The sequence below is a fragment of the Gracilinanus agilis genome, chromosome 6 (genome assembly GCF_016433145.1).
Source record: "Gracilinanus agilis isolate LMUSP501 chromosome 6, AgileGrace, whole genome shotgun sequence".
In the NCBI taxonomy this organism is placed as follows: Eukaryota; Metazoa; Chordata; class Mammalia; order Didelphimorphia; family Didelphidae; genus Gracilinanus; species Gracilinanus agilis.
The window spans coordinates 278135997-278160724 of record NC_058135.1 but is presented as its reverse complement, the minus strand read 5'-3'; the positions used below and the strand labels follow the sequence as shown (position 1 = coordinate 278160724).

Genomic DNA, 24728 nt, shown 5'->3' with positions numbered 1-24728 from the left:
TCTTTCTTTCTTTCTTTCTTTCTTTCTTTCTTTCTTTCTTTCTTTCTTTCTTTCTTTCTTTCTTTCATTAACCCTTACCTTCCATATTAGGACCAATACAATGCATTGGTTCCATGGTGGAAGGGTGGTAAGGTCTAGCCCAGTGATTCCCAAAGTGGGCACCACCGTCCCCTGGTGGGTGCTGCAGTGATCCAGGAGGTGATGATGGCCACAGGTGCATTTATCTTTCCTATTAATTGCTATTAAAATAAAAAAAAATAATTTCCAGGGGGCTAAGTAATATTTTTTCTGGAAAGGGGGCAGTAGGCCAAAAAAGTTTGGGAACCACTGTTCTAGCCAATAGGGGTTAAATGACTTGCCCAGGGTCACACATCTAGGAAATATCTGAGGCCAGATTTGAACCCAGGACCTCCCATCTCTAGGCCTCCACATATCTTTTCAAATTTTTCAGCTTGCTTGTCATATTACCCCATAGTTGAGACCATCTAAAAGCAACAACACACAGCATTTACATTTGTACTTTAAAATGTGCAAAACTCTTTATATAGACCATTTTATTTTAATCTAATAATGCCCCTTTGAAGTAAGTGATATTATTATCCCTTTTTGAGAAATGGAGAAACTGAGACTGAGAGGTTGAGTGATTTGTTCAGGGTCTCACTGGAAACAAGAAACCTAGATGGTGTTTGAATTCAGCTCTTTTTGATTCCAAGTCCAACATTCTTTCAATTAGAGTAGCTGTCTGCCAAAGAAGGGAGGCAGGATGAGTGGCCTTTGTCCGGATGCATTTCTGAACCAATGCATTAAAATGCAGATCTCGACTCATAAGCAACTTTTTACTAGAATTTTCACAGCCTCTTTTACCTCCTTGTTCCTTAGACTGTAGATCAGGGGGTTCAGCATGGGTATCACGATACCATAAAATACAGAAGCCACTTTATCATTCTCTTGGGATTCACTGGAAGAGGGCTGTAAATACATATATGAGAGAGTGCCATAGAAAATGATGACAGCCATCAGGTGGGAGGCACAAGTAGAGAAAGCTTTGTGCCTTCCTGCAGCAGAGGGCATCCTCAAGATGGCAGCCAGGATGTAAATGTAGGAGAGAAACACAACCAGCAATGTGCTTGACAGGTTAAAGCCCACAAAAACTATTAACAACATGACATTGACATCAACATTAGAGCAGGAAAGGGCCAGGATTGGGGGCACATCACAAAAGAAGTGATTGATTATGTTGGAATTGCAGAAGACCAATGAAAAGGCAAAGCCTGTGTGAACAGAGGCATTCAGGGATCCCATGAAATAGGATCCAGTGAGTAGCTGGACACAAGCCTTCCGGGACATGACCACTGCATAGTGTAATGGATTACAGATGGCCACATAGCGATCTATGGCCATGGCAGAAAGAAGGTAACATTCGATTGTGGCAAATGTGGCGTAGACCAACAATTGGACGACACACCCTGAGAATGAGATCGATTTATCTGATACCAGGAAGTTCAGTAACATCTTGGGAGTGATGGCAGAGGTGTAACAGAGGTCAACAAAGGCCAAGTGTTGAAGGAAAAAATACATGGGGGTGTGAAGGCGAGAATGATATTGGATGAGCAGAATCATACCAACATTGCCCACTAGAGATGTCATGTAGATGACCAGGAACACAAGGAAGAGGATGTATTGTAGTTCTTGTCGAACCGCAAATCCCAATAGAATGAATTCAGTCACTCTGGTGCCATTTCCTTGAGACATGGTTTTCAAATCATCTGAAGAAGAAGAAGAAGAAGAAGAAGAAGGAGAAGGAGAAGGAGAAGGAGAAGGAGAAGGAGAAGGAGAAGGAGAAGAAGAAGGAGAAGAAGGAGAAGAAGGAGTAGGAGAAGGAGAAGAAGGAGTAGGAGGAGAAGAATATGGAGAAAAGAAGCAAAAGTAGATTATCAACCCAGAATTAGGAATGAAATCATCTTTTGTTATATTTTCTTTCACTTGCTGAGCTTGGTTTTTATAAGGTTACCACAAGTTTGGCTGAATGGAATTGTAAATAAAACCCAGGAAGTAGAATTATAAAACTTGGGTTCATATTCTATTTCAGCCTTATCTGGGTGACCATAGGAAAATTACTTAATTTTTCAAGCTTTAGTCTCCTACATCTGTGAAAAAAGAGATTACAGGGGGTACCTGGGTAGCTCAGTGGATTGAGAGTCAGGCCTAGAGATGGGAGGTCCTAGGTTCAAGTCTGGCCTCAGACACTTCCCAGCTGTGTGATCCTGGGCCAGTTACTTGACCCTCATTGCCTACCCTTTCTATTCTTCTGCCTTGGAGCCAATTCACAGGATTGACTCCAAGTCAGAAGGTAAGGGTTTAAAAAAAAAGAGAGAGAGATAGATTACAACACTAGTATTTGTTATTTCACAGTTTCCAGGGTAATATCTTGGTACAATTTTAAGTGTTGCTTAAATGTTATTAAAATCCCTCTACTAGTATTTGACTCTGTTCTAGAAATGCTATCTTTAGTAATATTAAGGAGAACAAAATTATTAGTACAAACATTGGTAAAAAAGAGACAAAATCTACTAAGCTGCAGATGACAATGTGTTATCTGTAGGAAACTGGGGAGAATCAGTGAAAAACTAATTGAGTCAATTAATTACTTCAGCAGAGTTGTCAAAGACAAAATAAATTCACAAATTTTCTCATTATTTCTAAAAAACCAAGAGCTCACCAATACAGTACTCGGAAAACACAGGAAGAGTTGATAATAAGAGAAATACCATTCAAAATCTCTACAAAGTGTTTTGGGAGGAGAAACAGGATATTCCAAAGTCAGGAAAATGCCATTTATCTGGGCGTTAACCTACCAATACATAGAGAAGATTTATAGAGACACAACTATAAACACTCTTGACAGACAAAGGGAAATACATCACTGGAGAGGTCATTCACTATTCCAGAGTTGGTACACTCCATTCCAATACACATTCCCAAACTACCTGAAAACTTTACCTATTGGTAATCTGATCTCTTGGTGTTGGAATTCACAGCTCCAGAGATCTCTGGGCTATGGCCTTCCTATCCTTATCAGTTCTGCCATTAAGCCACTCACATCTATTCACTTTTCTCCACTTATGTCCACCATCTAGTGGCTTTGTTCTGGTCCTCCTTCTCTGTGGCATGGGCTATTGTAATAGCTTCTTAATTAGTTTTTGCTACCTCTCCTGGATCTCTTCTTCAATCCTTCCTTCATGCTACTGCCTAAATAATTTGGTTAAGGCAGAGGTCTGAGCGGGTCGCTTCTCCTTTCAGCATCATTCAGTGATTCCTAATTGCCTCTTGTATGAACACTGGCATATTTAAAGTCCTCTGCAATTTGGCTCCGTCTTATCAATTCAGTCTTATTTCACAGTACTCCCTTCTTTTACATATTTTACATTCCGGGGAGATTGGACAGGCTGCTAGCTTCACCTCAGATCCGCCTTCCCTCTTCTAACTCCATGCACATACGCACCAGGCCTTGGTCCCTGGAAGGTGACTCATCTCTATTTTTTACAAAATCTCTAACTTCCTTCAAGATTCCTCTGATGTGTGACGTCCTCCATGAATTCCTCCCTGAAAATGGTCTTAGCCCTTCTCAGTGCTTACAGCTCTTTGCTTGAATCTCATTTATTTTCTCATTGCTCCTTACCCTCTATTATCCACATATATCATGTTATAGTAGTCATCCAAATACTACTTACTTCTGTGGTGTATTACCTACAGAAGTTGGTGGTCATATCGTTCAGTCCTTTTAGGCATATCTGATTCCTAGAGACGTCATTTGGATTTTTCTTGGCAGAGATACTGGAGTGGCTTGCCGTTTCTTTCTCCAATGTGTCTCCATTTTACAGATGAAGAATTGAGACAAATAAGGGTAAATGACTTGCCCAGGATCACACAGCTAAGAAGTGTCTGATATTAGATTTGAATTCACAACTTCCTAACTCCAGGCCCCATGCTCTATCCACTGTCCTACCTAGCTCTTCCTACAGAAGTAGTTAGCATTTGACAATTATTAATGAGTATGTATTGTGTGTGTATGTTTGTGTATATATTTAATCTTTGCATCTCTTATATTTTGGTAGGTACATAATGGAAAAAATATTTGTTGACTTAAATTAACCCTCTGTACCTCAGTATCCTGAAATATATAGATTTCTTTTTAAACTCTTACCTTCCATCTTGGTATCAATATTATGTATTGGCTCCAAGGCAGAAGAGTGGTAAAGGCTTGGCAATGTGGTTTAAGTGACTTGCCCAGGGTCACACAGCTAGGAAGTGTCTGAGGCCAGATTTGAACCTAGGATCTCTAGTGTCTATGCCTGGTTCTCAATCCACTGAGCCACCCAGCTACCCACCACAAATTGTCTTAAGAGATTTCTAAGGGTCTCCCAGCTCTAAATCCTAATGATGGTTATGCCTGGTATTTATCAAGCAATTTCACTCTGCAAAATCTTTTACATAAACTAACTCATTGGTAAAGAATTTGAAAATTCCACAATTTTATATACAGTATCTCCTTTAATTCTCTTTGACATCTGGGCCTTCCCTGAAGTTCAGTCAATTACTCTGGAATACGAGAAGTCCCACTCACTTATCCCATTAGCAGTACTTCCTTTTCATTGTGACTTCACTTAGAAAGAAATCCTATGCCAGCTTCTCTTTCTTCTCTACATTGGCCTCTGAGGCTTATTTTCCTGAGATCCTGGAAGAGTCACTATTCACTGAGAATAGTGGGGGAATTGAATCATTTTAGAGGAAGCAATACCACCTTGGGTTTCCCTGTTTATATCAGGGACAGGCTGACTGGCATCCTCAGATGACATCTTTGCAGGATCCCTAATGCAGACATACATTAGCCGGGCCAATAATTTGGGATCCATTCTCCTGAGTATCACTGGCCTCAGGGGAGGAAAAGTGATCATTATTTGATTTTGTTCCTCATTAGAACTGAGTCCCCTAAAGTAGAATTCCCATTACCATCATCGTTATAGTTGTTTTTGAATTTAGCTACTAAGGGATTTAGCTGCAGAGTAATAATGAGCATCACCATAGAAATGTAATGGCTATTGAGCTGCTTTCAGATTCAGGTAGACCTGGACTCAGGTCCTGTCTATGATGTACACTGGTTATATGACTCTACTGTGCAAGTCATTCATCTTCCTAGTACCCCAAGCAATTTTCTAAAGAGAAGAAGTGACCCTCTGAAGCAATAGAGTCCATTTCAGAGAGTACTCCCTTTTAAATGAGAAAGCCTTTGGGACTTGGCCAGAACATGCCACTGATGAGATATAGGGCTGATCTGGGACTGATGCTGAGAAAAGAAACAGATTATAAGAAAGCCTCTGTAACTTGGTCTTCCATTGTACACTTATGGAAGTTCCAGATCTTACACCATAGATTTAAGTTGGAAGAGATTCTAAAGGTCATCAAGTCCAATCCATTAATTTTACACTTAAGATAATTGGGGCAATTCAAGTCAATAAACATTAATTGAAAACTTATGCATTGGGGATACAAATCTGAGGCGAAAAAGAAAACATCATCAATGCTCTCAAAAAGCTAATATACAAATGGGGAAGATGAGCATAAGTGAACTGAAAAGTGAGGGATGAGAGAAGGTACATAGACATGGTGGGAAAGTCTGAAGAGTCAGAAGCAGAGTTGGGAAAGGAATAACGGATGGCTGGTCTGGGCATATCCTCAAAATAGAAGTTCTGGGATGAACTCATTAAGAGACAAGGGGACATTGGGTGGATGGGATCATCCAGGGAAAGAAAGCAAAGGAATCGAAGAAACTTCCATGGTCAGAAAGAAGCGGAGACATGGCCCAAGTTTTGAGAATCAGAAGTAGAGCAGTAAGAGAGTTACACAGAAATTAATGAGTTTTCCCAGAATCATACACTTATTAAGTGTTATGGGCAGGATTCAAAGCCAGGTCTTCCTAATTCCAACTTTAGGATTCTATCCTTTATAACTACCCTGCCTTTCAAAGTAATTTCAACAAAACAGGGATTTGAACCCTGGCCCTCAGATTAAAAATGGTTTGGGCGTCTATAAATTGTATATGCTAATATGGTAGCATGGGAAAGGCTAACGATATCTCTATGAAATTCCTATCTATGTCTCCATAGAAAAGGAAGATAAAACTCCTTTGTCAAGAGAAGATTAGTAATCTCAACAAAGTTCCTAGATTCTGTATTAAAACCTTGAACTGGTGAATTGGTGCGAGGGAATTTGTGTTTCCTACTACTAAGAAAAGCTTGGATGTGTTGGTGGCTACTTTAGTATCCTTGATTTTTCTTTAAGGTCTGTTTTGATTAAATGGCATAGAACTTCGGTGTGAGACAACATACTGGATGGAAATTAAACTGGATGTTTGGTTGTCAAATAATGCTATGGACCAGGAAAATAGTGAAGGCCCCAGTTTGGGGAGGGGGTATATATTACATAAATACCAATTAAGTAGCATTAGCCTCCTTTATCTATATGAAGAGTCTAATACTTTTTAAATCATCTTAAGAAAACAAGAACCCTTCTCTTGCTTCTCAATGCTCTGATGTGCTTATATGAATTAGGATTCCCCTTTACCTTTTTATGTTCTTTTTGTTTCTTCCTTAAAGCTTATAGAGTCATAGGATCATAGTTTTAGATTTGAGAGGAAAGAGATTTCATTTATTTCAATCCATTAATTTTACAGATGAAGAAACTGAGACCTGGAGTTGTCTAAAGTCACACAGGGATAATACATATATAACGTATTGGATTGCTTGTTGGCTTTGGTTTGAGGGAGGGAAAAAGGGAGGAAAAGAACATGAATCATGTAACCATGGAAAAATACTTAAATTTAAATAAGTCAATTTAAAAAAAACCTAAAGTCACACAGATCATAAGTATCTCAGCCAGGATTTGAACCCAGATCCTCAACTCAAAAATTTCAATGGTTTCTCCACTTTCCCATACTGTCTCTTTTCTTAAATTCTTGTAAGTAACACTTAATTCTTTAAAATAAACTAGAGAATGTAGGTGAATTCCATAAACTCCCTTTCTTTCCTCCTAGGATAGAGACTAGGTTTTCCTTTATGAATACATAAATGTTATTTGATAATGGCAGAAGAACAAGCACCATATATTCTCGGTTGCACACTTAATGAATACTTCTTGCTTTCTAAATTTGCTTGTGTATGAGTTACTTAATAACAGCTGATATACTTTCAGGAAATTTCAAGGAAATGACTGAAGAAAACCTAAGGAGATTTGGTGTATGATTTTAAACAAAATCTAAGGCAAAAATCTAACCTTGTATCAGACCTTTTTAGATCTTTAGTAGAGACTTCTCCCAACTGAGCTGTGCCATTTTTTGATGTTGGCAATGCACCTCAGTCCATTAACGGAAATGAACTCTGTGATGTTGGCAATGCTTCAAATTCAACATATATTTAAATCAGTACCCTACTATGTATAATCTATTCTGTTAGGTACAGGGGACACAGAGTCAAAAACAAAAGCATTCTTGCCATAGTGGGCTTCCAACCCTCTTGAGGGATATGATATACAAGTGAATACAAATTACTTTAATAAGTTAGAGATAGTAAATAATATCTGGAGATGATAAAGGAAGATTTACTTTGGTTTGAATCCTGAAGAAAAATAGGTTTGAAAGGGGCAGGGTTAAGAAATGAATAATAATAGAATATATTCATATTTCACATTTGAAAAAAGTTCTTAGGACTGAAATTTGGGACACTCAGAGTTTGGGAACAGGAGATAGATTTTGAGATCTCAAAGAAAACTGAAAACCTCATCACCACCCTGGCAGACATATAGTGGGAGTATCTTTGAAGGAAGGTGACACCGAAGTCAAAGAAAAAGAGAATTTCCAAGAGAGGCTGGTTAACATTGTGTGTGGAGAGGTCAGAGATAGTGAAGCCTGTCAAGAAATAATGAAATTCAACAGTACAGGTAATCATGCAGAAACCAGATTCAGGAGAATAGAGGGGTTGAAAAGAAAATTGTGATTCCATAACAAAGATGGAAATGGAGTAGAACTGCCAATGCTCCAGAGAAATTACCTGTGATTATGACATATGATTTGAATGTTAAAACCAAAGTATATGTTGTATTATTTGTTTTTATTTTTCTCAATTATATGTAAACAATTATGTTTAACATTTATTTTTTAAAAATTTGAATTTCAAATTCTTTCCCTTCCTCTTATCCCTTCTCCTTGAGAAGGCAAGCAATTTGATACATATTTTACATGTGTAATTATATAAAACATTTCCATATTAATCATGTTGGAAAAGCAAAAGCAAACCAAAAAGGACAAGAATAATAAATACAAATTAAAAAATATATACTTCAATCTGTATTCACACTTTATCAGTTCTTTTTCAGGAGATGGATAGCATTTTTCATCATAAGTTATTTGGAATTGTCTTTGATCATTATATTGCTGAGCAGATAAGTCATTCATAGTTGATCATTGTAGCATATTTTTTATTACCATTGTAGCCATTTTCTGCAAGTGGCCATTTTCTGCAAGGAGCATCAACATGGGGTTCAGAGTTTGGAACCCCAAAGAAACCAGGAGACAGTCGAGAGACAGTTAAGAACAGCATTATAAAAGGAAGTGAACCCCAGGCAAACCAGTTCAGTCCTGAGTTTGGGTGAAGGGTGAAAGGGAGGTTCTGGGTAGGACTCCATTGAACCCTAGTTATCCTCACCATGATTGTGATTGCCTGATCCACTTTGCTGATTCAAGCTGTACCTGCCAATCTCTGTTACTGCCTGCACTCTTCAGCTTATATATTAATTTCATCAAATTATATCAAAATCAACAACATCTAATCATCACTGAAGATTAACATCTGCTACTTGTCATCATCGAAACTAACTAGTTCATCCATCCATTAAGCTAGGTAATAGAAGCAGAAGTCAAGTTGAGGGTGGAACTCTACCAAAGCCTTCTTCCTGTGAAGGGACAGCCTGTTTCTCATCCAACTAGATTTAGTGTTAGACTTCCTGATTCCTCTCTCCTTCCCCATCATTCCTAAGTTTCTAATACCTTCAGTTAATACCTTCCTTAGTTAAATTAAAGAAGTTACCTATTATTAAGAAGTCTTTAGTCATCTTGCTGATTTGGTTCATCAACTAACAGAAGAATCTCTCCATACTGTCTGGATGTGGCAGTTGGTGGAGCTCTTTGCTGTGGGGGAATTCCCATCGACTTTTACAAATTCTTGTCTGTAAATTATTCCCTATTAATTTGAGATATCTACTTTATTGGCAGAACACCACCTTTAGCCATATTTACCAACTAGTAAGATATCCAGTTGATATCCACAGGGGAGCCATAGAGTTTAGGCCCTCTCAGTAAGGAATCTCTTGATCTTGCCTGCTGGGACACTGCCCAACCCCTGCAGGTGGTCTTGGGAGTTGCTTGTATTCTGCAGCCAAGAGAATTATCCTTACACTGTATACAATAGTCTTCTGGTTCTGCTAATTTCATTTTGCATCATTTCATGAAAGTCTTCCCAGGTTTTTTGAAACAGTTCTACTCATCATTTCTTATAGCACAATAGTATTCCAACACAACTGTATACCACAGTTTTTTAAAGCTATTCCCTAATTGATGGCCATCACATTAATTTCCAATTCTTTGCTCCTACAAAAATAACTCAAATATTTTTATATGAATAGATCTTTTTCCTTTTACTTTGATTGCTTTTCAGATCAGACCTAGTAGTTGAATCACTGGATCAAAGGATTTATATAGTTTTATAACCTTTGGTTCATAGTTCCAAAATGATCCCCAAAATGGTTGGATAAGTTCATGACTCCACGAACAGTATATTTTTCCACATTCCCTCTAATATCTGTCATTTTCCTTTTTCTGTCATGTAAGCCAATAAGTGTGAGATGGTACCATAGAGATGTTTTAATGCACATTTCTGTAATCAACAGTGATTTAGAGGATTTTTTCACATGACCATAGAAAGTTTTGATTTCTTCTTCTGAAAACTGCCTAGTCATATCCTTTGTCCATTTTCCAGTTGGGGAATGACTCATATTATTATCAATTTGACTTATTTCTCTCTATATTTGAGAGATGAGGCCTGTTTCAGAGAAACTTGATGCAAAAATTTGTTTCCCATTTTCCTGCTTTCTTTCAAATCTTGGCTTCCTTAGTTGTGTCTGTGTGTGCAAAACCTTTTAAATTTATATCATCAAAATTATCCATTTTATGACTTGTAACACTATCTTATATACATATACATAATTATAATTCCTTCCCTTATTCATAAACATGACAGGCAAAATATTGCATGCTCTCGTAATTTGCTTATGATAGTATCCTTTATATCTGTCACGTGCCAATTTTGATCTTATTTTGGTATATGGTGTAAGATATTGGTCTATGTTTAGTTTTTACCAAACTGTTTTCTAGTTTTTGATTTTTTTGTCCACAAATCTTGGATTTTGGGGTTTGTCAAACACTAGATTACTATGGTCTTGTGTATTGTGTACCTAATCTAGTTCAATGATTTCTCCACACTTTTTCTTAATCAGTTCTAGATTGTTTTGATGATGACCACTTTTTAGATACAGTTTGAGGAGAGATGGAGTTAAGATGGCAGAGTAGAGGCAGAAAATCTCTAATTCCTCTCCAAATAATCTCCAAATAATGCCTCAAAATGAATTCTGGAGTGGAAGAACCAACAAAGGGATGACATAAAGCAATTTTTAACTAAAGATGACTTGGGAAGTCAGCAAGAAAGATTTGTTTCACTGGGGTGAAATGGGGACCCTAGTCTAGCATATGCCATGTTTGGCAAGCTGGCAGCAAGGACCTCAAGTCTTAGAGCAAGTCAGTAGTTAAGCACATATCACCTTAATGTAAATCAACAGCAAGAGAACCCCTAACTCCAGGTCCTCAATGTGTCAGTTAGCAGTGATCAATACTGATGCAAGCCAGTAACAGACTTTAGAGGTGACTGAATTAGCAGTGGGAAGCTTCAAAAACTTTCAACCCACAAAGGGGAAGGGGGTCAGAAAATTTGTCAGAAGGTGATTACAAGCAATCCTTTGCTGACACTGGATGCAAGACTCTGTTGCAATGATCATATGCTATTTTGGGTTGGAGTCCCAAGGCAAGGTGGAGAACTAGCAGGAACAGGAACCCAAGTCACAGTTCAAGTGAGAAAATGAATGCTTGTTGTCACCAAGAGACTGGAGTACAGGCACAAGAGCATTGACCACACCTCTTCTTAGATTATACTACCTTAAAAGAACTGAAATTTGTAGACAACCAGATCTAGTTCTAAAAATAACTGCACAAAACACTATAGAGAATGCCCCCCCTTCACTCCATAAATTGAGCTCAACTTTAAAGTGAAAAGTCAAGAAAAAGATCAGCAAAATAAATAAACATAAAAAAAACAACTTAGCCACCAAATGTTACTATGATGACAGAAAAGAGCAAGGCATAAATTCAGAAGGAAACAATGAAATCAAAACAGCTACATGAAAAAACTTCAAAAAAATGGGACTTGGTTTCAGGTCCTGGTAGATTTTAAAAGTCAGAAAAGAGAGGCAAACTAAAAGTGAGGAAAATATATGAAAGTTACGTAAGAAAGAGTCAACAGCTTGGTGAGGGAAGCAAAGAAAACATCTTAAAAGATAGAACAGGTCAAATATTAAAAGAGGCACAAAGATCCACTGAAGAAACCTCATTAAAAAGCAGAGTGGGCCAAATAGAAAAAGAGATACAAAAATTTACTGAAGAATAGAACCTCTTAAAAGGCAGAATTGCCAAACTGGAAAAGGAGTCACAACACCTCACTGAAGAAAATAATCTCTTAAAAAACTTAAATTGGGAAGGTTCCATGAAACTTCAAGAAATAATAAAACAAAATAAAAATAATTAAAATATAGAAAAATGTGAAATATCTCAAACAAGTGACTTGGAAAATAGACCCAGAAGTAAGAATTTAAGAATTATTGGACTACCTGAAAGCCATGATTAAATATTTAGTCTGGATATCACATTACAAGAAATTATCTAGGAAAAAGAATGAATCTACCAATCACTTCCAGAATGAGATCCCCAAATGAAAACTTCAGGACTATACTAACCAAGTTTCAGAGGTTTAGGCCAAGGAGAAAATACTATCAGTAGCGAGAAATAAACAGTTCAAATGTCATGGAGGTACAGTCAGGATTACACAGGACTTGATAGCTTCTTTATTAAAGGATCAGAGGGTTTCCAAAATAATATTCCAGAAGGCAAAGGAGTAGGGATTGTGATGAAGAATCCTCTACCCAGAAAAATTGAGTATAATCCTTGAGGGGGAAAATGAATATTTAATGAAATAGAGGACTTTCAAGCATTTCTGATGAAAGACCAAAGCTGAATGGAAAATTTGATTCTCAAATACATGACTCAAGAGAAGCATATAAGTGTAAAGAGAAAAGTGAAAACAAAAGGGATTCAATAAGATTAGACTGCTTATGCTTCTACATGGGAAGATGATACTTGCAACTAAGAACTTTATCACTATGATGGCAGTTAGAAAGAATGTATGTAGACAGAGGGCATGCCAGTATGTTATACAAATAAACAAATTATTAGCATCAAAGATGAAAAGGGTGAATTTACCATCAATGAGGAGGAAATTAAAATAATTATCAAGGAACTCTTTTGCCCAATTTATGTTCCAATAAATCTGAAAATCTAAATTAAATGTATGAATATTTACAAAAAATGTAAATTGTCTGAATTAACAAAGAGGGAAAAAGAATACTTAAATAATCTTATTTTAGAAAAAGATATTGAACAAGTCATCAATGAACTCTCTAAGAAAAAAATTCCCAGCATAAGATGGATTCCCAAGTGAATTCTACCAGACATTTAAAGAATAATTAATTCCAGTACCAGCAAAGGATCCCCTACAATATCTTTCCATTCAATTGTTTGATGACTCCTACTACCCTAACATTTAGCTGAAAACTCCCAAAATTGCTATGGCCACCAATGCAGCTGGATCCAAGACCTGCTACAAGTGCCACAGCCTACGTGGTTTGCATTATACTACTTTGGTTAGACAGCCATTTCCTTACCACCTCCTAAATTGTAGTGGATAGAAAAATTCTTTTCCCCAATCTTTTGTTGGTTCTGCTATTCCAGAATTCAATTTCAAGCATTATTCTTGAATTGTTTGGTTGATAATTTGGAAGAACTAAGCTGAGAGCTTCTCTACTCTCCCACCTTGTCTCTGCCTCCCTCATATGGTGCTATTTGTACAAGTGGAAATGATACCGAGGGATTGAAATTGTAAAGAGCAGCTGAATTTTAAGAAATCCAAGATGGCAGAAAACAAAATTTCAAAGTATTTAGGTACCAGTTTTCAAGATATTTCATAGAGGGGAAGATATTCAATGACTACAAAAAGGGATTGCTAGTATTATTACTCCAAAAGTCATATCTATTCATATCTATTCATATCATATTCAGTCATAGCTATTCATATCTAAAAAATGACAAACTTATGGGGAAGTATACGCCACCAACTTGTCTTACAGAAAAAGAGAAAGATGATGCAAGATTCTTAGAAAAAGCAATCACAATTATAACTCTGTTCAGTCATTCTTTGTGAAATCAAGTGTGGCATAAAATACAGAGGAAAATGTTTTCTAAAGGTGTTCACCATTGTCATTAAGGATATGCTGCACACTGTCTGGGTTAAGAAAAGATTCCTTTACAAGGAATGCTTTACAAGGATGCTCCTGTTTACATATAATGGTGTGCTGACTACATCAAATCTACTTTCTTAAGCTGATTGATTACTCAGAAGAGACCACTTTAGCAATTCAAGCATGAACAACTAAATGGGTAATATATTTATATTTCAGACAATGACATTTAGTTGTATTGCAAGTGAATATATTTGACCTAGCAGAAATTAATGGTACAACTACTTTACATAGAGGATGAAATAAGGCCAAAATTGAATGAATAATGTGGTTTATATTGCAATTAGGAAGCTACCCAGTATTTCCAATGATTATAAGTTGTACTTCAGTGAAAAGATGTTTTCAAAGTGCAAATATTCTTTTAAGAGTAATGAATGGACACAAATCTTAGAACGACATAATTTCTGAAGAATCAGAGGGTTGCGTCATTCAAAGGACAGTAGAAATATCCATGATGGATTCAAGTAGGCTAAAGCATATTTGCAAATAAACCCAACGAGTAGAGTACAGGATATTATTATGTAAATGTAGAATTGAGAAAAGAAGATGATAGATAATGTTGTGAGAACTAGGGAGCACCCAAATGTACCACTATTGTTAAATGGACCTTTATGAAATGTTCCCCAAACTGAACAGGATGTTGGGTAAATCCGGCATTAATTATCTATAGGAGTACATGTAAAAGAAATGCACAGGATGAGAAGATAGAAATGGGTTAAGGACTGCACTGATGGCCAGGACACATTTTTGTTGAGATTTGTGGCTCCTTTGAAATATGTTTTATGATTATGGAACACAACCATCTCTAAAGAATTAAAATTATGTGGTCTCTTAGAGCAATGAAAAGATACTTGGTCATTATAAATAGGTTATATATTGTTATGGGTGATGCCTTGTTAACAAAATATGGCACAAAACACCAGCCAATGATTAATTTTTTTTTTTGTTGTTGTTGTTTTTAAACCCTTAACTTCTGTGTATTAGTTCCTTGATGGAAGATTGGTAAGGGTAGGCAATGGGGGTCAAGTGACTTGCCCAGGGTCACACAGCTGGGAAGTGTCTGAGGCCGGATTTGAACCTAGGACCTCCTGTCTCTAGGCCTGGCTCTCACTCCACTGAGCTACCCAGCTGCCCCCAATGATTAATTTTTAAAAAATCTTTTCCTTCTGTCTTAGAATTTATACTATCGATTCCAAGCCAGAGAAGCAGTATGGGCTAGGGAATTGAGGATAAGTAACTCGCCCAAGGTCACATAGCAAGGAAATGTCTGAGGTCCAATTTGAACCTTGGACCTCCTGTCTTCAGGCCTGACTCCCTGTCCACTGAGCCACCTAGTTATTCCTTAATGATCAATTATTAAGCAACTACTGCATGTTAGAAATTGGGGTGCAAAAACAAATATGAGGTAACTCCTGCCCCCAAAGAGATAACATTCAACAGAGAAACATCATATACAATTATATACATAAAAGCATATACAAACACATATACAAAATAGGAACTAGGAAATTTGGTGTTGGTGGCACTGGAAGCTGGTGGAAGACTGTATTATGAGGAAATTAAAAAGTTACACATTTAATGTAGAATAACACTCAGGCTGTCTCTAAAGATCTGAGAGTTCTGACCATGGAATGAAGGGAAACTGTTTTCCTTGAGGACTCTGGTCAAGACTGAGACAGGGAGTGGCTGCTTTTATGTGTCCCAGTGGAGAGCCAAAGGAGAGTGGATTTATCACAGAGAAGGAAGATCTGCCAGTGAAAGATCAAGTGAGCAAGAAGATCTAACAGGAGTGGTGGACATCCCAGTCTGAGACAAGCTCCTTGATTTAACTTTTCCTGGATTTACTATCCTATGGACCTGTTTCATCAAGAGGAGCAGAAGTGGGCAAAACTCTGTGAGAGACCCAATTCCCTTCCAGCCTGTAATAGTCTGTTAGGGCAGTGTAGTTTCTGACCCATCTCCCAGCTCTTGTGTTGGTCTTTTAGTGTTTAGGTTAGTGTTGCCTCTCTCCATTATCCCTAACTCCTAGTCATTATTAAACCCATGTTTATAACTCCTTTTGTCCCAGTATTACTCAGTTATTTGTTGATTTCATAGACTCCCTGACTAAGTGGATCTGAGAGGCAGTTGGGATCCTAACTGTCACTCCCTCCAACTGCCAAACCCATTCTTGATTTGTGTTTCCCCAACTTGTTAGGTCCCAGTCTATTGCCCTGTCCTGTCTCCTTCTCTCTCTTCCTCTAAACCCAGATAATATTTAAGTTTCCCACTAGTGTTTCCTCATAAAAAGTGCGAATAAAATCTTCATGTAGTCAGTAAGTCATTAAGTATTTATTAAGGACTTATTTGCCAGATATTCTAACACTAACCCTACATGCTAGAGATAGAAAGAAAGGAAAAAGATAGACCTTGTTCCCACAGAGCTTACAGTCTAATGGAAAAACATGTGAAGAAGTATGTACAAATAAGACATATACAGGATAAACTGGAAATTAGTTGAATGAAGACACTAGGATTAAGGAAACTGATAGGAGGTAGAGAATTCTAGTCTGATGGAGAGTCAGTTAAAATGTAGAATTTTTTAGCGGCATTTAAGTTTTTGATTTGGAGGAACATATGAATTCTAGGTGTGGAAATGAAGAAGGAGGATATCCCAGGTAAAGAGATTTTTCTGTACAAATGAATGGAGATGGAAGATCATATGTCCTGAACTGAAAAAAAGGGCAAATCTGGCTGAATTAGAGTATGCAAAGAGAATTAATGTATAATCAACCAGGAAGGGCACTTTGAAACCAGGTTGTAAAAAGGTTTAAATGTCCAAAAGAAGGATTTGATTTTTATTGCAGAGATGATAGGGAGCCAGCGGAGTTCATGGAGAAGGTGGATGAATAGTCAACCCTTTGCTTCTAGAATATTCTCTTGGTAGCTGTGAATATACATAAATACATGTACACATACATAATATATACATAAATACATAAACACACACATATGTTAATTTGGAGGGCTACCCATTTACAATAACTGAAAAGTCTGACAGTAGCTTGCTATCCTGGGAATTTTTTAGATTCTCATTTTCCATGGATTTTGGTTGCCAAACTAGATCTACAGCAACTAATTCAATGTGTGACTTTGAGCAGTTCATCTGGCATCTTTAGATGCAAAACTCTTTCTGTAAGATGAGAAGGTTACCACCAAGATCCTGTCAGAATTAATGTTTCGTGAGTTTATGGCTCTCTCAGACTCGATTTCCTTGCCCGTAAAACTAGGAAAAGAATATCATATTACCAACTTGATAGGGTTATTCTGAAGATATAATTATATCTAAAGTGACATATATCCTTGAAGTCAAGAAAACCTATGTTCAAACTGTATGTCTCATTCACTCTAGTAGTGTGACCACGGACAAGACATTCAATCTCTCAGTACCTTCCTATCTTGAAATGACTCTCTAATGCTACAGGTCAGTGATAGCGAACCTTTTAGAGACTGAGTACCAAAACTACAACCCTCATGCCACATGTGAGCTGCCCCCTTACCTCAGACAGGGGAGAAAGGAAGTGTTCCCATTGGGCTGCCAGGCAGAGGGGCTAGTGATGAGAGAAATGTTCTCAAGAGCACATGGAGAGGGTGAGCAGAGCAGCCCCTTCTGGCATGCTCTGGCATGCATGGCATAGGTTTGCCAACAAGATGAGTTTTGAGTTGCCAATATATATCACTGGAAACCAGTTGAGAGAGTTTCAGTCATAGAATTACCAAAATCAATGAAATTTCAGGTCCTGACTACTCTTTTCTATGTCCCTTATGATAGTACTTAACAATAAATGTAAGCTATCACCAATAGTGCCATTGCCACCATAATAATAATAATAGCTATCATTATTATTATAATTACTTTAAAGATGTTGAGTACTTCTTGATAAGTTTCAGAGGCCATTAGGATAATGACTTCAGCAGTCTTATATAAGAATCTATATTTTAATCCTAGTTTGTTATGTCCCCCATAGTTGAGATCTTGTCTACATACTGAAGCAACAAAATGGGTGCTTTCTACACTGAACCAACAGGCACTTATTAAAGAAAAGAGATGAGATGCTCTTTGCTTGAATGGCACTCTGAACTATTTCACTAGAATGCAAGGCCTGACTCATGAACAACTTTTTATGAGAACTTTCACAGCCTCTTTTACCTCCTTGTTCCTCAGACTATAGATCAGGGGGTTCAGCATGGGTATCACGATACCATAAAACACAGAGGCCACTTTATCATTCTCCTGTGACTCACTGGAAGAAGGTTGTAAATACATGTAAGAGAGTGTGCCATAGAAAATGGTGACAGCAGTCAGGTGGGAGGCACAAGTGGAGAAGGCTTTGTGCCTCCCTGAAGCAGAGGACATCCTCAAGATGGCGGCCAGGATGTAAATATAGGAGAAGAACACAACCAGCAATGTGCTTGAGAGGTTAAAGCCCACAAAAATGATTAACAACATGACATTGACATCAATATTAGAACAGGAAAGGGCCAGGATTGGGGGCACATCACAAAAGAAGTGATTGATTATGTTGGAATTGCAAAAAGACAGGGAAAAGAGAAAGCCTGTGTGTGTGGTAGCATTCAGGAAACCCATAACATAGGATCCAGTGACGAGTAGAATGCAGACCTTTTGGGACATGACTATTGGATAACGGAGTGGATTGCAGATGGCCACATAACGGTCTATAGCCATGGCAGCCAGAAGGTAACATTCAATTGTGGCAAATATGCCATAAACATATAATTGCAACACACATCCTGAGAATGAGATAGATTTATCTGAGACAAGGAAGTTCAATAGCATCTTGGGAGTGATGGCAGAAGTATAACAAAGGTCAACGAAAGCCAAGTTTTGGAGGAAAAAATACATGGGTGTGTGAAGGCGAGCATCACACTTGATGAGCAGAATCATACCAACATTGCCTACTAAAGAAGTCATGTAGATGATCAGAAACACAAGGAAGAGAATGTACTGTAGTTCTTGTTGAACAGCAAATCCCAGTAGAATGAACTCAGTCACTCTGGTGCCATTTCTATGGATCATGGTTTTCATATTATCTGCAAATAAAGGAGGTTTTAGTGACCTTAAACTAAGAAGGAAATAGCTTTTAGTTTAACATCTTGGCATTTTCTCTAAAAAGAAATTCTTTTATCAAAATATTTTGGTTTCATATCACCTTCCGTTCTGCATTTATCCCTCCCAATTACCTGATCAAAAGAGCCATCCCTTATAACAAAGACTGATGAAGAAAGGGAAAAGAGAAGTTCAACAAAACCATCCATTATACCAACTGCATCTTAGTACATTCTGACATTTTCTTTCATTCTGAAGTTGGTTTTCTAAGAATATCACACATAAGGTAGTTTAGGTTTACCTGACTCAAAAACAATTAAAAAAAAAAGTCCGGGAATGTTTGTTCTCAGCAATGATAGCATGGAAGGAATAAATATCTAGTCCCCCTAATGCTGCTCTGAAGGGTCAAGCCCTTTCTGGGCTGTGGAAGTCATAATACTAATATATAACATTTATCTAAGACCCTAAAGTTCACAAAACACTTATATTTATTTAATTATTTATTTTTAATTTAGTCATCACAATAGGTCTAGGACTTAGGTGTTATGATTATTCCCATTTTATAGAAGATGAATTTAGGCAGGTAGAGATAAATGACTTGCTTATGATCTCACCATTGTGTTACGACATAGAGTTGAGAGTCAAAATTGCCCGACTGGGTTCAGCTTTCTTTTCACTATTCCATCTACCTGTCTCCTTCTAGTTTGTTAATTTAAAAAATTCATAGAACTCTAAAACAAACCATTACTATTGGTAGTACTGGTTATTTTGGAGGTATCCTGGGAACATTTTTTCATTCATTAGAGTGAGAAAAGATGAATGTGTAGAGATATTTAGATCCAGAGAATCATAGGCTGTTTGAGGTGAAAAATTAACCCAAAGGCCAGAGTCACAATAGGGAATGTTAGATCTGAATGAAGGATTCTTGGAATCTAGAACCTAGAATGATGTGAGACCTTTGAAGGGTCTTAGATTGTTAGAATACATGATATATTAGAGATCATTTAGCCAAGTCCTTTTGTTAATAGATAAGAAAATGGACCATGGGAAGCTTACATGATTTTTCTAAGTTTGCACTAAACTATCCTTCAATTCTGAGCTAGTAGCAGAAATAGAACTAGAAGTCAGGTGATTTTATAACCAGTCCACTGCCTTATGTTTTCTCTCTCCTCTCCTCTCCTCTCCTCTCCTCTCCTCTCCTCATGGATCATTATGTTGGCGCTAGCCTTACAGGGGACACCCAACTTGCTCTAGCCCCACTGTATTTCAGAACTTCTGAGATTGAGCTCCTCAACCTCAGCTTCCCTCAGTAATAGGGATTATAGATATGTACCACAGCCACCTCCCTTCTCCACGCTCCTTTTCCTTCTAGTAGCTGCTGACATCTCTCTGCCTTCCCTACATAAGCCATATAAATACGTATGTACTTAAGTCACATTTCTACAGTGTTTTTCCATAGAAATTATTGGGTTGATGTTTCCAATATATCCTGCCTCAGGCAAACAAAGTTTTTATCCCTCTATGAATATCCAGTAGCTCCCTATTGCCACTGTTAATATATATAGCATACCAACTCTTTTACTAGGTATTTCAGAACCTGGCTTGAACTTTTTTCTAAGACTTATTTTGTATTATTCATCTTCATAAATTCTATATTTCAGCCAAAATGGACTTCTAGTTCTCCTCCAAAGTAAGCTTTCCTTATCTAGTCTCCATTCAAATGAAAAAGCTTCTCCTTTCTCAAATGCCCATCCTTCTTATCTCATCTTTCAGCATCCTTATTGTTCCTGCAAGGTCCAGCTCAGGTCATCCATCCAAATCCTATATTAATCCTTCTCTGATAACCCCAGGTAGAAACATTTTCTTCCTCAATTTTTGCTTTGGTTCTCTCTCTCTCTCTCTCTCTCTCTCTCTCTCTCTCTCCCTTCTTTTGTCCTTTCCTCCTCCTCTATGTCTCTTTTACCTCCCACAATTCACTAATTTCCACATATTCTATGTAAATGGATATTCTTCCCCCACCCCATTAGAGTAGAAGGCAAATACCTTGAGCATCAGGAAAGAATGCTTTTTTAACTTTGTATCTCAATCTCTGAACATCAGGTCTTGCATATATTATTCCACAGGATAATCACTGAAGAGCAGGAAGGAATATTAGAGGCAATCAAAGACCAGTCTTCTCTTATGATTCAATAAATACTTGGTAATGTGAGTTGGATTGATAATTGTATATTTATTGTATATCAGTTTCTTGTAGGCATCTAGGTAGTATAGTGCATTAAGGAAGACCTGGGTTAAAATACTACCACAAAAACTTACTAGCTTTCTCAATCTGGATAAGTCATTTAACCTTTCTTCAGCTTGTTCTTTTATCTATAAAATGGGGACAATCATGGCATCTACCTCTCAGGATTGTTATGAGGATCAAATAAGATAATGCATGCAATATGTTTTAGAAACCACAAAGTGCTATGCACATCCTAGAATCTTTCCTTCTCAGAAATGAAAAGGATGGACTAGATCTCAAAAGTCTCAAAAGTTCTAAACCTTAAGATTTCTGATTTCTGAATGGGGTCTCTCCTCTTCTAAAGGTTAATCAGTAACTCTAGAATATCACACATCCTATCTACTCACCCTGTCACTCATTCCCTTTTCATTGTGACTTTGCTGGGGGTGATAAGATCCTGTACAGTCTCAGAACCAGCCCCTCTGCCTCAATGACCCTGATCCCCCAGGCTCTGCTTCTTCCCTGTGACATTTTCCCAAGTACACACAGTTCACTGGGAATAGTGGAAATTGGCTTCAGGGGAAGGGACTCTCATTCCAAGTTCTCTTGTTCCCATCAGGTTTAGGCTGATTGCAGTTCTTAGATGACATTTCTTCAAGTGCTCCAAATGTGGGCACACATAAGCCAGTCACATAGCATAGAGACCTGCATCTCCTGGGCATGTCTGGGCTCAGAGGATGAGGAAATATCTTGAGAAAAAGTGATCATTAACTACTCTTCTTAATTCCCAGGAGTACTGTTGTTTCCCACTTATTTGGGAATTTTTTGCAGTGATAATTAAAAATTACATTTCTAAGGTACTTTAAAGTTTGCAAAGCATCTAACTCTTTAAAATCCATGAGGGTCAATTATTGTCTTTTTTGTCATTTTTCAACTTATGGATAGATAACCTGTTGTTCAGAGGACCTAAATGAATTACTTCTGTTCCTGTTACAAGTAAACAACTAATTACTCATTCAATAGGCACTTAATGTGGATCTTCTATGTTCCAGGCTCTGTGCTTGAACGAGTCAAGATTCAAGCACCCTTCAGTTGCCTGTAAGTCTGATGAGTCTCAGGGGAGAGGGCTCTGAAGTTGGAGCCAGGACAAATGAATTAGAATACTACCTCAGATATTGTTGTGTGCAGATGCAAAGCATGGAATCCCTGCAAATATACTAGCTGGAAGCAAGTCACTTAACCTCAGCCTTAGTTTCTTTGTATGTAAAAAGAGAATTACATGTCACAGAGTTTTCCTGATGGTCAAGTGCAATATGTTAAGTGCTTTGCAAATTTTTAGATATGATATAAAATGCTGAATGTTACTGTTATAGTTATTAGAGAATATTTCCAAAAGAATGACATGTATATCTGTAATGGGGGAAATAGGTACTATTCATCACTAAGGAATATTTTTAATGGCGTTCCATTGGATGTGTGTTATAAAGTTAGATAATGAGCAATCTATTAATTAGCTTACAAAAATATTCCTTTGTCTTGTGTTGGATTTAGGGCTGTTTGTAGTTTCTACCAACTTGAAAGATTTCTAAGGGGAAAATCCAGCCAGACGGAAAAAGTTGCTAAAAAATTCCTACTTCCACTCCCCTGCAAAGATTGATAGAGCTATTGTTTTGGTGTAATGTACAGAGGCAGCTAGTTTAAAAGTAATCACAGAATGAAGGACAAAAAAGCCAAAAAACCCCAAAATCAACTCCCCTCCCCCCCAAAAAATTGGAAAATGCAGGAACATTTGAGTTACATTCCAGACTCAGAAAGTTTATTAGCTGTGTGATCTTGAGTTAGTTATCTTATTGGTTTGCCTCTAGTTTCCTGATCTGTAAAGAGAAAAATAATGAGGACACCCACCTTCCAGGGTTGTTGTGAGGATCAAAATGATAGAGTGATTATGGAGAACCTAACCCAGTGACTGATATATGGCAAGCACTATATAAATGTTCACTACTATTATTATGTTAAATTTAATGCAATTGCACAGCAGGTTTTAAATTAATTAATATTAAAGGTATGAGAGAATTAAAAATTCCAAGAGACTAGTTTCTGTGTATTGAATTCCAGCAGGCAAAAGATCTAGTTCCATAACCAAGAATCACCTACCCAGTAAAACTGAATATATTCCATTAGAGGAAAAAAATTATCATTTCATAAAATAGATTTCCAAGCATTCCTGATGAAAAGTTCAGACCTAAACAGAAAATTTGAAGTCCAAATATAAAACTCAAGAGAAGCATAAAAAGATAATTAAGAAAGAAAATTTAAGGGATTAAATGAGGTCAAATTGTTTATATTCCTACATGGAAAGATGATATTTGTGACTTATAAAATTTTTATCATTATCAGAGCACTTAGAAGGATAATACATACAAAGAGGGGATTAGCATTAGGATAGCATGATATGAAAAAAATCAAGGGGTGAAAAAAAGGATTGCACTGAGAGAAAAGGGAAGAGGGAAGTAAAATGGGGGTAAATTATATCACCTAAAGAGGTGTGAAAAACTACTACACGAGGGAGAGGATGAGTGTAGTGACAGGCATGCTTAAACCTTACTCTTATCAGAATCATCTCAGAGAGGGAATAACAACCAGACTCACTGGGATATAGAATCTTATTTTACCCTGTAGAGAAGTAGGAAGGTGATAAGATGGTGGTGTGGTGGAAAGAGGAGTAATATAAGGGAGTGGGAATTGAGAGGGGGTGATTAAAAGAAAAGTACTTGTGAGAATGGACAGAATAAAAGGAGGGAGAAAGAGCAATATCAAAAAGGGACAATAAGGTGGAGGGGAATACACAGATGGTAATCATAATTGTGAATGTGAATAGGATGAACTCACCAATAAGTGGATAGTAGAGTAGATTGAAAACCAGAATCCTGAAATATGCTGTTTATAAGAAAAAAATTTGAGGCAGAGAGATACACACAAAGTAAAAGTAAGGAGATGGAGCTGAATTTATTGTGCTTCAGTTGAAGTAAAAAAAGCAGGAGTAGCAATCATGATTTTAGATAAAACTACAGCAAAAATTGATCTAATTAAAAGGATAAGAAAGGAAATTACATCTTGATAAAAGGTACAATAGACAATTAAATAATATCAATACTTAACATAAATGCACCAAGTGGCATAGCCTCCAATTTTTTAAAAGGATAAATTAAATGAGTGTCAGGAGACAGTAAAATTATATTACTGGGGGACTTCAACCTTCCCCTATCAGAGCTAGAAAAATCTAACAAAAAAAATAAGAAAGAAATAAAGTAAGTGAATGAAATTTTAGAAAAATTAAATTTAATAGATCTCTGGAAAAAACTGAGTGGGGATACATTCTTTTCAGCGGCCCATGATACATACACAAAAATTGATCATGTACTAGTTTAGTACTATGTACTAAAAACTTCACAATAAAATATAGAAAAGCAGAAATAATAAGTGCATTCTTTTCAGATTATAATGAAATAAAATTATAAAAATAAGAATTCATGGAAAGAGAAATTAAAAATTAATTGGAAACTAAATAATGTAATTCTAAAAAAGGATGAGACAAAGAACAAATTATAGAAA

The 24728-nt window shown here is 37.1% G+C and overlaps 2 protein-coding genes across 2 annotated transcripts; both read right to left on the bottom strand.

Annotated features, from left to right (window-relative positions):
* Positions 1-822: 822 nt before the first annotated feature.
* LOC123251941 (putative olfactory receptor 5AK3) lies at positions 823-1752 on the bottom strand. Its single transcript, XM_044681278.1, has one exon. The coding sequence runs from the start codon at positions 1750-1752 to the stop codon at positions 823-825; it is 930 nt and encodes a 309-aa protein (XP_044537213.1).
* A 16180-nt stretch (positions 1753-17932) lies between these two features.
* LOC123252687 (putative olfactory receptor 5AK3) lies at positions 17933-18862 on the bottom strand. The gene has a single exon (XM_044681951.1). The coding sequence runs from the start codon at positions 18860-18862 to the stop codon at positions 17933-17935; it is 930 nt and encodes a 309-aa protein (XP_044537886.1).
* Positions 18863-24728: the final 5866 nt, after the last annotated feature.

Bases quoted from the DNA above. Each gene is read 5' to 3' on its own strand.
- LOC123251941 (XM_044681278.1), bottom strand. From the start codon at position 1,752: ATGTCTCAAGGAAATGGCACCAGAGTGACTGAATTCATTCTATTGGGA.
- LOC123252687 (XM_044681951.1), bottom strand. From the start codon at position 18,862: ATGATCCATAGAAATGGCACCAGAGTGACTGAGTTCATTCTACTGGGA.